At 55.4% G+C, this 14,996-nt stretch overlaps 8 protein-coding genes across 8 annotated transcripts; 3 read left to right on the plus strand and 5 right to left on the minus strand.

Annotated features, from left to right (window-relative positions):
• Positions 1–88: 88 nt before the first annotated feature.
• Positions 89–1,284, minus strand: NRK1 (ribosylnicotinamide kinase). Its single transcript, XM_062888790.1, has 2 exons — positions 745–1,284; positions 89–693 (listed from the first exon to the last, which is right to left on the minus strand). The coding sequence occupies exons 1-2, from the start codon at positions 997–999 to the stop codon at positions 127–129; spliced, it is 822 nt and encodes a 273-aa protein (XP_062744699.1). The 5' UTR covers positions 1,000–1,284; the 3' UTR covers positions 89–126.
• On the plus strand, positions 1,101–2,489 carry QC762_304950 (uncharacterized protein). The gene is made up of 2 exons (XM_062888791.1): positions 1,101–1,936; positions 2,016–2,489. The coding sequence occupies exons 1-2, from the start codon at positions 1,462–1,464 to the stop codon at positions 2,339–2,341; spliced, it is 801 nt and encodes a 266-aa protein (XP_062744700.1). The 5' UTR covers positions 1,101–1,461; the 3' UTR covers positions 2,342–2,489.
• On the minus strand, positions 2,484–4,386 carry utp7 (putative U3 small nucleolar RNA-associated protein 7). The gene is made up of 2 exons (XM_062888792.1): positions 3,582–4,386; positions 2,484–3,523 (listed from the first exon to the last, which is right to left on the minus strand). The coding sequence occupies exons 1-2, from the start codon at positions 4,272–4,274 to the stop codon at positions 2,549–2,551; spliced, it is 1,668 nt and encodes a 555-aa protein (XP_062744701.1). The 5' UTR covers positions 4,275–4,386; the 3' UTR covers positions 2,484–2,548.
• Positions 4,286–7,196, plus strand: TSR1 (Ribosome biogenesis protein TSR1; the record flags this gene model as incomplete). Its single annotated transcript, XM_062888793.1, has 2 exons — positions 4,286–4,728; positions 4,867–7,196. Exons 1-2 carry the CDS (start codon positions 4,617–4,619, stop codon positions 7,194–7,196), a joined length of 2,442 nt encoding a protein of 813 aa, XP_062744702.1. The 5' UTR covers positions 4,286–4,616.
• An 84-nt stretch (positions 7,197–7,280) lies between these two features.
• On the minus strand, positions 7,281–8,641 carry QC762_304980 (uncharacterized protein). Its single transcript, XM_062888794.1, has 2 exons — positions 8,027–8,641; positions 7,281–7,968 (listed from the first exon to the last, which is right to left on the minus strand). Exons 1-2 carry the CDS (start codon positions 8,215–8,217, stop codon positions 7,332–7,334), a joined length of 828 nt encoding a protein of 275 aa, XP_062744703.1. The 5' UTR covers positions 8,218–8,641; the 3' UTR covers positions 7,281–7,331.
• Positions 8,642–9,439: 798 nt separating this feature from the next.
• QC762_0053060 (uncharacterized protein) lies at positions 9,440–10,681 on the plus strand (the record flags this gene model as incomplete). Its single annotated transcript, XM_062883516.1, has 3 exons — positions 9,440–9,667; positions 9,727–10,146; positions 10,260–10,681. 3 exons carry the CDS (start codon positions 9,440–9,442, stop codon positions 10,434–10,436), a joined length of 825 nt encoding a protein of 274 aa, XP_062744704.1. The 3' UTR covers positions 10,437–10,681.
• Positions 10,283–10,639, minus strand: QC762_0053070 (uncharacterized protein; the record flags this gene model as incomplete). Its single annotated transcript, XM_062883517.1, has 2 exons — positions 10,283–10,504; positions 10,622–10,639. 2 exons carry the CDS (start codon positions 10,637–10,639, stop codon positions 10,283–10,285), a joined length of 240 nt encoding a protein of 79 aa, XP_062744705.1.
• Positions 10,682–11,282: 601 nt separating the features above from the next.
• On the minus strand, positions 11,283–13,571 carry QC762_305000 (uncharacterized protein; the record flags this gene model as incomplete). The annotated part of the gene is made up of 3 exons (XM_062888795.1): positions 11,283–11,849; positions 11,907–12,536; positions 12,591–13,571. 3 exons carry the CDS (start codon positions 13,569–13,571, stop codon positions 11,283–11,285), a joined length of 2,178 nt encoding a protein of 725 aa, XP_062744706.1.
• Positions 13,572–14,996: the final 1,425 nt, after the last annotated feature.

Genomic DNA, 14,996 nt, shown 5'->3' on the forward strand with positions numbered 1-14,996 from the left:
GTGGGTGAAGTGTGTAGATAATAGAGGTGCGTTGATGGGTCAAACTCCGCTGGATTCAATAACCGCAACGAAAAGACTTTGAACATCACGTTGATACATGTGCCTTTTTATCTATCATGATCACATTTACTCACCCTCATTCTCCCCCCGCCCCCCCTCCCCTCCCAAAACCCCCTCCAGCCTATTAACCACCTCCCCCACAGCCCAAACCAACACCTCCCCAAACCCCTCCCCATCCCCATCCCCATGCCCATCCTCATGCCCATCCCCCATAGCCAATATCCCCTCCCTCTCCAACACCTTTCTGTCTAACCTCCCCCTTTTGACATCCCCGTCCACAAACAAATACCCATGTTGCTCCACATAATTAGGCCACACAACCTCCTCCACATACCCCTCCGGATCCTTCCAGAACCCTTCGAGCGTGACATACCCATCCCTCGCCTTCCTCCTCGCCACCGCCTTCTCCTCTGACGCCAGTAAAAAAAGCTTGACGTCAATCAGCTCAAGGATAGGCTTGAACTCCTCGGCCTGTGAATACAATAAAAACCCATCCAGGATACAAATCTTGGCGTGTTTGAGGAGTGAGTGGAGGGATGAGCTGGCGATGATGGCCTTGGCGAGGTTGATGTGGGACGGGGAGGCGGGGCAGGCGCCGAGGGTGTTTTGGTCTTCCTTTGAGTTGATGAAGGGCTAAGAAAGGGGTTAGTAAATATGGGGGGAAGGGGAAGGGGAAGGGCGTACGGGGAATTTTCCGGTGGATTTTATGTAAGTGAGGGCGTTGGTTAGGGCCGGGAGGTCGATTGCTTCGGGGCAGTCCCAGTCTCGATGACCGGAACGAAAGGGGAGGAGGGATTCGGGCTTGTAGAAGTCGTCTTCGTGGAGGATGAAGGTGTTTGGGAGGAGGTCGCGGAGGAGGCGGGCGAGCGTTGTTTTGCCTGAGGAGGAGGGGCCGGAGAGAGAGACGAGGAGGGATTTTTGGGCTGGGGGGAGGGGCATGGTGGGTGGTGGAGAGAAGATTGCCTTGATATGTGAAGACAGATGGGTTGTTGGAAGTGAGATTGTGAGTGAGTTGGGTGAGGTCGAGGTTGAGGGTGGGCTGTGTAACGGTGATCAAATCGCTGCTCACAATAGTGGCCGGTAGAAAGCAGTTTTGGAATGGCGTTCGGGTGTGGTTTGTCCAAAAATAACAAAAATACCTACATGAGAGAAATGTCTATGAAAAAAGCGGAAAAACCTCATGAATCAGTGAAAATGACCTGTGAGAATAAGCTCACTCTCACTTACACCCTGAAGGGCCGTCAACCCGCGGCGTAACAATACCATACTACAGTAATTACCCGTACCGCCCCAATCCGGAACTTACCGCCCCGGGCATTTTCTCCCCTTGCCTGCCCGCGCGCTAGTCGCTAGCAGATCAAACAAATCCCCCGATTTCCAAATTTCCCATACCAACAACACATGAACGTCATACGGACAGCAACCATTCTACGAGTACCAACAACACGACCACTCCCGTTTTCACCGCTCCCCCGATCCCATATTCCACCTATTTCCCCCCGACGATCCATCTCCAGTATCACCTCAATCCTCGCCACCATGCCAGCAGAAGACCCAACCCTCCTCTCCTCCACAACCGTCCTAACAACCTCGATAATAACCTTCATCTCCGGCTTTTTGTTAGGTGTCTACTCCCTAACCGGCCACCTCATCCCCCCTTCCCTCCGCCACGAGCGCGAAGCCCAATGGAAAGATCCCGTGGAATCAGAAGAAAGCGACATTGACGAGGAAGACACAATCCTCGACCACGCCCCCAACTGGTCCAACGGTTTCGAGGCAGACAAAAAACAGGGATTGCGCGCCAGCACTTCTCAACCGATAACCGAGGAGTGCAAGCTTGTGCTGGTGGTGAGGACTGACTTGGGCATGACGAAGGGTGCGTACTACTGCTACTATACTACTACTATGCCTGATATAATGGGGTGGGGGTGATTGACAGAACAAAAAAAAAATAGGGAAAATTGCTGCCCAGGCTGGTCACGCAACGCTGGCTTGCTACAAGACGTTGAGCAAAGCTGCCTCCAAAGACCCAAACGGAAAGGCGGCACAGATCCTCAAGGCGTGGGAGCGGCGCGGGCAGGCCAAGATTGCGGTTCAGGTCAAGAGTGAGGAGGAGCTTTTGTTGCTGCAGGGGACGGCGAGGAGCTTGGGGATTACGGCTGAGGTGATTGCTGATGCGGGGAGGACACAGATTGAGAGTGGGAGTTTGACTGTTCTTGGTGTTGGGCCCGCGCCAAAGAGCGAGGTGGATGGTGTTACCGGCGGGCTGAAGCTTTTGTAAGCTTAGGGTGTAAGAGATGAAAAGGGTGTATAGACAACAACGGGCAAGCGGGAGTTCCATGGTTAGTTAGATTTGGAAAGCATGAAAAAGCGCTGGGCAATCTCGAATACAAAAATGGCATACAGACGGTTTCCCAGACACATGCAGCATCAACACATCTTGCTATTACTTCATAACCGGGTATCATCACCACAACCCCCACCGTCTCTAATCCTTTCTCGCAAACCTCGCCAGACTCGGCCCCAGCTGTTCCTGCCTATCCTTAAACTTCTCATCCTTCCTCTCCTGCATCTCCTTGATGGCCTCCTCCACCTTCAACCTCTTGTCATCAATAATGTTCTTCTTCTTCTGCTTCCTCAGATACTTCTTCAGCGCCGTGTTCTTGCCCCTAGCCCTGTTCTTCATCTCCTCCACCACATCCACCGGCGCCGCATCCAGGTCCCTGTCCGCCTTCCTCTGCTCCTCCGATCGCAAATCCAGCTTGCCGATGAAGTTGGGATCGAGCGCAATCATCTCGGGCTTGAGCTTGTTCAGCAGAGCCTTGACCTCGCCTTCCTGCCTCTGCTTCTTCGTCTCGAAGGGGTTGACTTCCAGAGCGTCATAGTTGGGCTCGCCGGCGCCCGGGACGATCAATGACGAGAACCCTTCCGTGTGGCCTACACCAAGAACATCCTCAAAGGGGCACCACCGGACGCGCTCAACCTTGTGGCCTTCGCCGCCCCAGGTCATGTAGGGTGACTGGACCTTTTCTTGGACGGGCTTGTTCTTGTCAAAGAGGCCGCGCCAGATGGTGGTGTGGGTGTTCCAGCCGACCGCGGTCAAGCCCGTGTCTGAGATGGCGACCGAGGTGGCTGGTGACCGGGTGAAATACGACGAGACGGACTCCTTGAAGTTGCGAACGTCCCAGATGCACATCCTGTTGTCCTGGCCTGCCGATACCATGTAGCGACCTTCGCGGTCTACGGCGACGGATCGCACGGGCCCGCGGTGGGCAAGAAGTTTGACGAGGGGTTCGCTCGAGTTTGGCGACCATAATGTGACGGTGCCGTTTTGCTGGCCGACGTGAAGGATGGCGTTGTAGGGGTTGTGGGTGAGGGAGACGGGGGTTCCTTGTCTGGTCGAGATTTCGGAGACGATTTGACCGGTCGAGGTGTCTTGGTATTTGAGGGAACCGTTGATGCCCTGGGAAAGTGTCAGCTACAAAAGCGATCAGCCCCCGAGAAAGCTGTTTTGCGCTTACCAATGTCGCCAGCAAGAAGTGGTACGGCAGAAACTCCATATGCGACACCTCGACGTGCTTCTTCAGGCAGTGAAGCTCAACACCCTGCGAGTCGTAGATGTACACATACTTCTTCTGCGCGACGGCGAAGAACTGGTTATTGTGCAAGAACCTCGCATCGCGAACCGTCTCCATCAGCTGAAGCTCACAGCCCAGCTTTCCGTCTCGCCAGTCCATCGTCGCGACATGGCCTTTCCTCCCCGCCAGGATCAAGTCTCGACCATTCCTGCTGTATTCGCAGACATATGGCCCCAACTCGTTGAGCTTCAACTCGAACCCCTTTTGCGCCACCTCAATGGCGACATTTTTCTGAATGTCGTCCTGGCGAACCTTGTATGTCCTTTCCAGCTCCGTCTCTGGCTCGATAAAGCCAGCTGTGTTCTCCAGCAGGATCTCTGCTTCCTTGGCTTTATATGCCGCCTCCTTGTACTTGTTCTCGAGTGTGCTGAGGTTCCGCCGTAACTTCTTGTCCCTGACGGTCTTGACGTCGATTCCGCGACCGCGACCGTAGGCCTTTTGCGCATCTCTTTGGCGGCGGGCCTTTGCAATCTCGGACTTTGATTTGAGTTCGGTTCGTGGTTTCCTGACGGCGAGCTGACCGTTGCTGGGCTGTGATACCCTTGTGAGGGGCGCGTCGACGGTGTCTACCTCCATCTTTGGCTGACTGGAATTGTGTGATAAATGAATGGGCAGAAAAGAAGAGAACTCCCCAACCTAGAGCAGCGCCGGTTGCTCAGTTGCTGTTTGGAACTTTTTTGGCAGGGGGCCCACTGAAAAGTTGGGGAAAGGTTATCTGATTGGTTGCACAATGCGACTGATAAGATATGCCCACAAGGTCGAAAAAAGATGTGCCCCGCCATCATCACCACCCCTCGTCTCACTCTGTAATACGGGCAATAATTCAGTTCCAAGTTCTACGAAAAACGACAGACGATTCAAAAGTACGACAAAGTGGCGTCTCTTCCCTTCCGATTCAAAGCCGGCAGCGACGCAAAGATGCCTGGCGCCGTGGCCACGGGCCATTCCCACCGCCCGACTACCAAGCAGCGGAACAAGGGCTTCAAATCGCGAAAGGCAACCAAGGGTCAGCTTCGGGACACTGCCAAAGGTATGAGTCACGCCGTGCTCGGGGAACCATGGGGGATTGGGTCTAAAAGAGGCAATGAATGGGCTGCACAGAACAGAGGACTTTGGAGAATTTAGTTTGCAACAGTCGGGCCGTTGGCTGACATTTTCGAACCAACAGGCAGAATCGAACCCGGACAGCGCAAGACGATCCACCAGCAAGCCATGTCTAAACTCGACCGAAAGAACCGTGCGAAACAGAGGCAGCAGGAGAAGGCTAGGGAACATGCCAGGGAGACTTCGGTCTTCGCCGGCAAGGACGGTGCGCCGCGCAATGTTGCCGTTATCCCCCTGTGTGTGGATGGCGACGCTGTCGCTGCCATCAAGGCCCTGAACGAGAGCGTAGAAGCCGAGGCTGAGATCAAGGAGGGATGCTTCCGGGTGCCCGTCACTAGATTCAAGCAGAAGCTGCAGTATTTCCCTGTAACCAGGGACCTTACCGCATGCTTGGACGCCGCTCGGGTAGCCGATTTCGTCGTTCTGATCCTCTCGGCCGAGCACGAGGTTGACCCCCTGGGAGAGCTCATCATTCGCAGCGTCGAAAGCCAGGGCATGTCCACCCTGTTTACCGTCATCCAGGGCCTCAACAAGATCGAAGCCGCGAAGCAGAGGTTGTCGGTCATCTCTTCCCTCAAATCATACATCACCCATTTCCACCCCGAACAGGAGAAGCTTTGCAGCCTCGACAACCGCCAGGAATGCGCCAACTTGATGCGCTCGCTGTGTAACACCACGCCGAAGGGTGTCAGGTGGAGAGATGAGCGGAGTTGGATGTTGGTGGAGGATGTCAACTTTGGCGGCGAGTCCACGGTTGTCACCGGTGTGGTCAGGGGCAAGGGTCTCAAGGCGGACAGACTGGTTCAGGTTGGGGATTGGGGAACATTCCAAATCGAAAGGATCACCGCTGCACCGCTTGCGGCCCGAGAACCTGAGGGTATGGCTGTCGGCGGAGCGGAGGGAGACGCTTTGGACGCTCCTACTGAGGACCAGGATGAGCTTGCCGAGCTTGCACCGGAAGAGGTCAACATGGAGGACGACGATATGGATGCCGCTTCCGCCGTGCCTGAGCAGAAGAAGGGAGTTTTGCTGGACGAGCACCATTATTTCTCTGACGACGACCAAGTTATTGCGCTCCAAATGCCCAAAAAGGTGCCCAAGGGCACTTCCAAGTACCAGGCCGCCTGGTTCTTGGACGGCGGTGAGGAGTCAGAGGATGGATCAGACCTCGAGGATTTCGAGATGGAAGATGCGCTAGAGGAGGAGCCAGCGAGACCAGAGGACGGCATCGAGGGTGCTGCTGGAGACGTTGCCATGACCGAGGGCGCGCCAACAGAATACGCCAAGTCGGTAGCGTTCGTTGAGCCCGACGAGGATGAGGACGCTATGGGGCTGGAGGCCTATCGCAAGCAGAAGCGGTCCGAGGCCGAGGACGACTTGGAGTTCCCGGATGAGATCGAGCTCCACCCCAATGTTCTCGCCCGGGAAAGACTGGCCAAGTACAGAGGTCTCAAGAGCTTGAGGACGAGTCCTTGGGTAGAAGAGGAGGATCGCGCGCACGAGCCGGAGGAGTGGAGAAGGTTACTTCAAATTCAAGACTACCAGGCGGCCCGCATCAGATCGGCTAGAGAAGCTCTGGTTGGTGGTGTTGCCCCTGGCACTCGTGTTCACGTCCACCTCAGAGGCGTGCCATCAGAGGTTCGGGCTTCTCACAGCTCAGGCCGACCGCTAGCTCTTGTTTCTCTGTTGAGGCACGAGCACAAGCGGACCGCCATGAACATTCTCATCAACCTCCCTGCGGATGCCACAGCGCCCATCAAGTCAAAGGAGGAGTTGGTTGTTCAGTACGGCCCAAGGAGGTTCGTCATCAAGCCCTTGTTTTCTCAGGGCGGCGCCACTCCCAACGATGTCCACAAGTACTGCCGGTACATTCACCCCGGACAGTCGGCCGTGGCGACCTTTATGGGCCCTGTCGCGTGGGGTTCCATGCCGGCTCTTTTTTACAAGAGAATCGTTCCTGGCGAGGAGACTCCCCACGACGACGACGAGTCGGATCTGCCGCTGAAGCTGGTGGCCACGGGCACCACCATGCCCCCGTCTACCTCTCGTGTCATTGCCAAGAGGGCAATTCTCACCGGTCACCCATACCACATCCACAAGAAGATCGTTACCGTCCGGTACATGTTCTTCAACAGAGAAGACGTGGAATGGTTCAAGGCGCTGCCCATGTGGACCAGGAGAGGCCGCACCGGTTTCATCAAGGAGCCTCTCGGTACTCACGGGTACTTCAAGGCGACGTTTGACGGGCGGATCAACCCCCAGGACTCGGTCGGTGTCAGCTTATACAAGCGGGTGTGGCCCCGTCCTGCGGAGCCGTTGAGGGGGCTGCTGCTTGACCCTGAGCAGGTGCCTGACTTGGTGGAGGATGATGCTATGGATGCGGATGCTGAGTAGGTGGTTAGATATATACCCTCCTGACAGAGGGTCTTTTCATGACGGCGTTTTTGGGGTGGGGATTAATGAAAAGATTTTTGTTCTTGTTCTTTTTCATATTTTGCCATCTCATCTTTTTGTTTACATATGCGTCGTCTACTCCAATTCCTCCAACCCGGGCGTCGGCCTTGGGCCGCCAACACTCCTCCTCTGCTCCTCGGCCCCGCTCGCCCTCCAAGCACTCAAGATCAAGTCAACAATATGCTCCACCCCGACCCCCTTCTTGACCTGCGCGAAGACCGTCGGCCCCCCCTCCCTCATCTTCCTCGCGTCCCTGTCCATGACATCCAAATCCGCGCCGACAATCTCGGCGAGATCGGTCTTGTTGACGACCAACAAGTCGCTCTGCGTGATGCCCGGGCCTCCCTTCCGCGGGATCTTGTCGCCGCCGCTGACGTCGATGACGTAGATGATGTAATCGGCGAGTTCACGGGAGTAGTTAGCGGCGAGGTTGTCGCCCCCGGACTCGATGAGGAGGAGGTCGGTGTCGAATTGGGCGTGGAGGTCCTCGAGGGCGGCGAGGTTGGCCGAGATGTCCTCGCGGACAGCGGCGTGGGGGCAGCCGCCGGTCTCGATTGCGCGGATGCGGGGGGCGGGGAGGGCTTTGTTTCGGGTGAGGAACTCTGCGTCTTCGCGGGTGAAGATGTCGTTTGTTACCGCCGCGAGGGAGTAGGAGGATCGGAGGTGGCGGGAGAGGGAGAGCATGAGGGCTGTTTTGCCTGATCCTACGGGGCTATAAAAGGGGGGTTAGTATATAGAGAGGGGGGATAAAGGGGGGAAGGAAAGCGTACCCGCCGATGCCGATTGTGAAGGCGCGGTCGGCCCAGTTGCGGCCTTCGGTGATGGGCATTTCGCGGCCGTGGTAGGAGCCGGGGCCGTCGAGGATCTCGTGGGAGTGGCCGTGGTCTGCTGCGGAGAAGGAGACGGCGTGGTCATGGGAGGCGTGGAAGTGGACGCCGTCGTGGGTGTGTTGGTGGGACATTTTGATGTTGTTGGTTTCTCACAGTTGTCACTTGGGGAAAGTTGGATTGGTTGTGAAAATAAAAAAGTTTAAACTTCAATTGACTGCTCCTGCAAAAGCCGCCGTTGATATCCACCCCTCTTGGACCCTCCCCCCCTTTTCCGTCTTGGCCTCTGTCTCCGATTTGAGGAGGAGGGAGGAGGGGTAGCTTCGGGATATCCATCCAAGATCCATGGTGGTGGTGGTGGTGGTGGTGGTGGTGAGGGGCATAGATAAGATAACGAGCTTGTTGTGTCATCATTCATCGTGGGGGTTACCCAATCCCTCTTCTTCTTCTTCTTCTTTCCCTTAACCCTGGACATCAAGGTTCACCACCTCCCCTTTCCCTTTTAACCTCATCCATCTCTTGTCCAAAAAAGTAGCTTCCGTCAAGGACTCCGTGAAGGATTCAACATGCATTCACTTTCCTCTTGGCAAAAGGGAGTTTTCTGATCACATTTCGCAAGAAATGTGCTCATTCATGCTCCTACCTGCTTGCTGCTTCCCTTCCGAAATATGCAAGCAGCATCATGCAAGCAGTATCATGCAAGGTGTAGGCATGCAAGGTGTAGGCATGCAAGGTGTAGGGGGAGATATATATATATATATATATATATATGTGTGTGTGTGTGTGTGTGTGTAACTGTCGTGAGAAAACCTGCTCTTTCTCTCTCTACTGCCCCCCTGCAACACAGCTCACAATCCAGGTACTGGGGTTGCTTACTCAGACGTCGGTTGGTAGTTAGGGAACGACTCAAGTGCGAACTGGATAGTTTGTGATAATAACGGCGAGTTCGAGCCAGCCAATCGTGGCGTTGGGTGATGTCCGGTAGACTGTGTACGCGCGGGTTCGTACCCTCACCGTTGGAAACGTTATCTATTGAATGATGTAGGTCGTCAGGTGAAGGTCGTTTTTTATTGATTTTGTGACGGACCATCTCTTTCCGTGGAGAGTTTCTTGTTCTGTTAGTGAAGAAGAAGCTGAGAAGAGCATACAAGGGGAAGCAAGGGTTTCATCGAGAGTTGTGTGTATAAAAGGCGGCATCATCTTCTCACACTGGCATCCCAGGTTTTCTTTTCACGCTGGATCTAACTTGTCTATTGCGGACTGATTGGTTTTCAAGAAACTGATCTCTCATCGACCACTGGGGGAAAAGAAAAACTTCATCTTTTGTTTGGGAGAACACTCTCACACCTCTTCAAAATGAAGCCCAACTCATCCCTCATCGGACTTCTCACCACCCTCCTCTTACTCACCTCTTCAGTCCTCGCCGCCCCACAACACGGCAAAGCAAAAGGAAAAGGCAAACTCCCCCCCATCCCCATCATCCCCCCCTCAGAAGAACCCCCAACCCACTACGGCATCCTCCTCATCCGCGCCTTCCAACCGCTAGACATCTACGGCCCCCTCGACACCCTCCAACTCCTAGCCGTAAGCCCCCCCTCCCCTTTCTTCCCCCTTCCCCATCCCCCTAACTAACCTCCCCCTAGCACAACCGCCACCTAACCCTCACCCTCCTCTCCCGCACCCTTCTCCCCGTAACCTCCGAGCCCGCCTCGGCAATGATGAACACCCACAGATCCACCTTCTGGCCCACCATCTCCCCAACCCACACCCTCACCTCCCCCCCATCCAACCTCCAAGTCCTCATCATCCCCGGCGGCCCCGGCGCCCGATCCCCCGACCTCGGCCCCGAAATAGCCTTCATCCGCTCCGTCTTCCCCAAGCTCCAATACCTAATCACAATCTGCACCGGCTCCGGCATCGCCGCCCAATCCGGCGTCCTCGACGGCCGCCGCGCGACGACTAACAAGGCGGCCTGGAATTCCATGACGGCCATGGGGCCAAAGGTGAAATGGGTCGCGCCCGCGAGGTGGGTTGAGGATGGCAAGGTTTGGAGCAGCAGTGGTGTAAGTTGTCCCCCGCCTCAAAACATCATCATGCAGGGTTAAAAAAAAAAAAACCCCCAAAAAAAAAAGGAAAAAAGATTGACAATGATACCCTTACGGGAAAAAAAAAACAGGTCACGGCAGGAATAGATCTCATCTACGAGTTCATCAAGCAGAAATACCCCAATGGTACGGCACTGACAAAAAGATTCGGCGAGGTCACCGAGTACGAGCCCGAAACTGACTGGAGAGCTGACCCCTGGAGCGAGAGGTTCAATGTTACTGTTCCTGTTCCTGAGCCTCTAGTGTAGAGGGCTGAGTTGGGTTCGAGTCTGAAATTGACGAGTTGGAGGAGAAAGGCAAGCGGGCGAGCGTGAATCTGTTGTTTTGCCATGATCGTTAGCAATTATTATCTTTGACGAGTTGAAATCAGCATTACATGAGGTACCTAAAACTGCCATTCTACACATGTCATCATGACAACAGAGCAACATACATAAGAATAAGAGCTCATTAAGGATTGACTATGGGTTTGTATCTATTTGTTACATGGACAAGGCCAAGTTAATCCATTGCAGGCCATGCATCTGCTGAGCATCAACAACAACACGTCCATCCAGGACTAAAAAGAAAAGGCAGTCTCCCATCATTAACCTCCACAACCTCCCCCTTCTTTTTTGTTCTTGTACCCCCACATTTGTCAAACCTTGCTCCCCAAGAAAATGATTTCTCACAGTTATATTTGAATGAAAACGATTGCCAGGCGCGGCCCACCCCGAGGGTTTGGCAGGTCGCTGTCCCCATTAGATCGGACAGAACAGATTCCCCCGTCCCCTTTAAAGAAGGTTGCAAAGCCGCAAACCGTTGATGTCGCAAAACACTAATCATGAAGTGTCCAAAGCACTCGAACGGGCAGTAGCCTCCCGAGCGTAGGATGTCGGGTGATCTCTAAGATTAGCTGCTGGCGAAGATGTTGGGTGAAGAACCGAGACGAATATGGTGTGGGTCAACTCGTCGAAAGAACGATTGCGAAAATCATGGTCGTAATACAGAAAAGAAAAAAGAAAAAAGAAAAAAAAGAAACGAATGGACTCGGACGATGAATGTGTCTGAGAGAAGAGGAAAAAGAAATGCTTCTTCAGATCGCGGATCAAATCTTAGCGGTACGCGGCACCACCACCGCCACCACCACCACCACCACCACCACCACCTCCATAGGGGCGGCTAGGACGAATGGCCGCCATGGAGGAGGGACCAACACCAGGACCAGGCCGGGTGGCGACGGCGTGGTTGGTGCAGAGCATGCCGACACGGGAACCAAACTTGGAGCCACGGAGAGACACCATGTGCTTGCGAATATGAGCGGCGACAATCTCGCGATGCTGGGGGTTGGCGTGCGTCAAGATGTACTGGATGAGATAGTTACCGTACTGATCGCTGGCGATGTCGATAAGGGGAATGCGGGGACGTTCGTGCCGGCCCTCGCAGACACGGTCAAGATAGCGGCCCAGAAACTCGGGGCCACCAATCTTCAGACACTTCTCGACCACCTTGGACGCAAACTGGTCCATGCTGTACTCGGCGGCATATCGAATGACGTGGTCGATGGCTCGGCTGCGGTCAGCTGGGGCGCCATGCTCGCAGATGTGCTGGATGCACCAGTTGCCAAACTGGCCGTGAGCGACAATGTCGATATTGGCAAGCACCTCCTCGATGCAAGGACGCTGTAGACATCCATGTTAGCGATCGCCAGCACCGCAGAGCAACGTGACAGCACAAACCTTGTCCTCCTCCAAACAATTCTCAAAGATGTTCTGCACAACCAAACTACCCGTCTCGCCCAAGGCAACCTCGTGCCACATGCCGCGCAGCGACTCGTTGACATACTTCATGATCTGGGGAGGAGACTCGGTCCAACGCAGCTCGAACAGCTTCTGCCAGACGTGGCAAGCATAACGGTGAATAACCGTCTCGGGAATCCGGCGCAGCAGCTCGTGAACCATGATGGCCTTGTACTCCTCGGGCACCGAGTCGAAGGCCTTCTGAACCACATGGCAGCCAAAGGGGTCCATCGAGAGATTCAGAGTGTTTCCGCGAATCGCCTCGGCAATCTTGACCACCTGTTCCGGGGTGCCATGCTCAAAGCAGCGCTGCACCAAGAAGTTGCCGAACCGGTTGACCATCAAGGGGTAGGCCTGGGCAACAATCGCCTCCACGATGTCGTACTTTTGGTCAGGGGTGCCGACCTTGAGCTTTTGTTGCAAAAAGATGGAGGCTTGCTGGTCATTATTGCACACAATCTTGTCGACGATGTACTTCCAGTCGCAAGTGACGTTGCGGTCAAGAAGGCGGCGATAGTTGAGAGGCTCGGTCGTGGCAGAGACGTAGGTCTGGCCTTCGCTGGAAATGGACTGCAATTCAAGCGTCAGCACGATGCTTCAAGCAATAGCCCGTTTGAAGCTCACCTCAGTCTTTCCCCAGGGTCCCTGGGAAGAGGAGGTGAACTCGGTGGCATGGGGTGAGAGTGGAGACCCAACCTGTTGCTGCGGGTAGGGGGGATACATCCCCAAGCCCATGCCGCCGGCCATGGGGGCCTGATTGCCGTAGGGATAGCTGAGAGCGGTGCTGTCATAGGGGCCAGCATTCATGTTGAAGCCGCCGCTGTAGTTGGACGAGGGAGCGTAGCGGCTGTCGTAGCGATTGGTGCGGCGTCCCATGGGCCTCATCATCTCCTGGTCAGGCGGAGCTCGATCCTGGCGATACACCTCCAGGCCTGTGTGGTTGTATGAGGTTTCGTACCCTGCGGTGGGAGCGCGGGGATCGGTCCAGGGAGTCGCCTGGGGCGCACCTGTCACGGCGGTGGTCTGGGGGAACTGACTGGGATAAGAAGGCTGCTTGTTCCAGATACCGCGAGCGCGGCTCATGCCTCCTGTCGACATGGGCTCGGGAATCTCGGCGCGGGCATCGTCCGGAACAAGCCAGCCCGGCTCGCGAAGATAAGGCAGCTTGGCGGAGCTGCCGCAAGTCGGACCTCCCGAGAGAGCCCGAGCAATCGGGGAGACAGCGCCGGTAATCGACGAGGCAAAGTCGGATTCGATGACACCAAGAGCTGGAGTGACGCGCCCACTCTCAAGACCGTAGCGGTTCTGCGACTCGAGGCGTGAGATGTGGTTGTGAGCTTGAGCGAGCTCGAGCTTCAAACGCAAAACCTCCTCGGTGCTGGCCTGCGTCTCGTTCTGGGCGGCGCTGGCAGGTCGAGTGGTGGGGGCAGTCTGGGACGAAGGGAAGCCGTCCGTGGCGGGCGTGATGGGCAGAGAGCTGCAGGACGACTGGTGGTCCAAGGCTCTGGTGTGCACAGCATCCTCGTCTGAAGCCTTGCGCATGTCGCTCTGATGCTGCAAGATGGCAGACTGCTGCTCGGAAATCTTGGCGTAGAGTTTCTCCATGGGGTATGAGTCGGACGGAGGCGGCTCGTGTTTGATCTTCACCTTCTGTTATGATCAGTCCAATCTTTGACAGGAGAGTTGAGTGGCAGCACCAACCTTGGGATAGCTCTGGTTGGCCAGCTTCGAGGTGCTGAGGGCGCTGACGTTCTTCTTGAGGGAGACGGGAAGGGAGCTGCCGTCCTGTTGCAGAGCGGGTCAGAAACTTATCCATTGCCTGTCTATGCAGCGAGTGAATGCGGAGGGGCAATGCCTGAGATGAGTGGGCCGCAAACTCGTCAGAGTTTTTGGAGTTTTCATCGTGGGAGCAGCTCTTGGAAGCCTGGGTACGTCGCTCCGTGGGAGAGCCGCTCATGGCTGCGGTCGACATGGTCCAGAACCCGATGGTGGCGGTGCGGGATTAGACAGAGCCGACGATTCAAATTACTTGATCCAATGTGATCTGACAAGGTGAGAATATGGTCCAGGTGTACCTAGCAAAAAAGAAGAAGTAGATGGCAGTTGATGGTTTGTGGTGAAAAGGCAGAGAGGCCAGATGGCGGAGGAGCAAGTAGAGCAGACGGTCGGGCAGTCTGCTGCTCCACCACCGACGAGGCAGACGCGAATCCTCCGCTGGGCAGGTGAGGCGACCTGGTCGAAGGGAAGGTGCGGACCGTGTTGAGATAAAAAGTTAGCCCGTCGGGACCGAGATCTGGTTTTGATCGATGATTGCCTCTGCGGTGGTGCGCCGAATGTTCGTCCTCGACCAAGAGCCTTTTATAAAACGTGGCCGAGATGCTGGAGATGCGTGGTAAAGAGCGTAGTTGAGTTGGGCTTGGTCGTATAGGGGAGGTGGAAGCCCAGGGAAAGCCGTTGTTTGGTGAAGGAGGAAAGAACAACAGCAGGGGGCGGCTGGCGAATTCTACAGAGAGGACAGATGAGGGAGCCAGTCACCGTCTCGTCTGAAGGCTGGAATCGGCGGAGCAGTGGAGGACCGGGGACCGGAGCAGGCTTGAGTCTCACATGTAGCATCTCAACATCAGACGGCAGCTCAAAGGGAAGGGACGACTGCTTACCGGGCAGCCAATGACCGGACGACCCGGCCGAATGGGTGGCCACAGCGTCGGTAACTGTGGGAAAGGGTAGGGAGGGATATGGCGGAAGGGACCCGTGGATGTGACTGCCTCGATAGCCGTCAGCGACGAGGCAAGGCACACGATTGGAGGTTTCCAGTTTCATCACCTCGCTCAGGGGTATCACGTCGATGCGTTGAGCATGTAAATCATCCGATCTGCTACATTGACGCTGTAACGGCAATGTTGCTTTTGCTGGGTAAGCAGCTTCAGCGCCGTCGGTAGACAGTAATATGCAGCAACAAAAGCAGGGGGAAATGATGGGTTGAGCCCAACCATACAGAACATGATCAAAGGCAAGAAAGGCCACAATACC

This window comes from Podospora pseudocomata, chromosome 3, assembly GCF_035222375.1.
Source record: "Podospora pseudocomata strain CBS 415.72m chromosome 3, whole genome shotgun sequence".
NCBI classification, from domain to species: domain Eukaryota; kingdom Fungi; phylum Ascomycota; class Sordariomycetes; order Sordariales; family Podosporaceae; genus Podospora; species Podospora pseudocomata.

Bases quoted from the DNA above. Each gene is read 5' to 3' on its own strand.
- NRK1 (XM_062888790.1), bottom strand. From the start codon at position 999: ATGCCCCTCCCCCCAGCCCAAAAATCCCTCCTCGTCTCTCTCTCCGGC. The intron at 694-744 runs GTACGCCCTTCC...CCCCTTTCTTAG, and splicing joins AATCCACCGGAAAATTCCCC to CCCTTCATCAACTCAAAGGA.
- QC762_304950 (XM_062888791.1), top strand. From the start codon at position 1,462: ATGAACGTCATACGGACAGCAACCATTCTACGAGTACCAACAACACGA. The intron at 1,937-2,015 runs GTGCGTACTACT...AAAAAAAAATAG, and splicing joins TGACTTGGGCATGACGAAGG to GGAAAATTGCTGCCCAGGCT.
- utp7 (XM_062888792.1), bottom strand. From the start codon at position 4,274: ATGGAGGTAGACACCGTCGACGCGCCCCTCACAAGGGTATCACAGCCC. The intron at 3,524-3,581 runs GTAAGCGCAAAA...ACACTTTCCCAG, and splicing joins ACTTCTTGCTGGCGACATTG to GGCATCAACGGTTCCCTCAA.
- QC762_304980 (XM_062888794.1), bottom strand. From the start codon at position 8,217: ATGTCCCACCAACACACCCACGACGGCGTCCACTTCCACGCCTCCCAT. The intron at 7,969-8,026 runs GTACGCTTTCCT...CCCCTTTTATAG, and splicing joins TTCACAATCGGCATCGGCGG to CCCCGTAGGATCAGGCAAAA.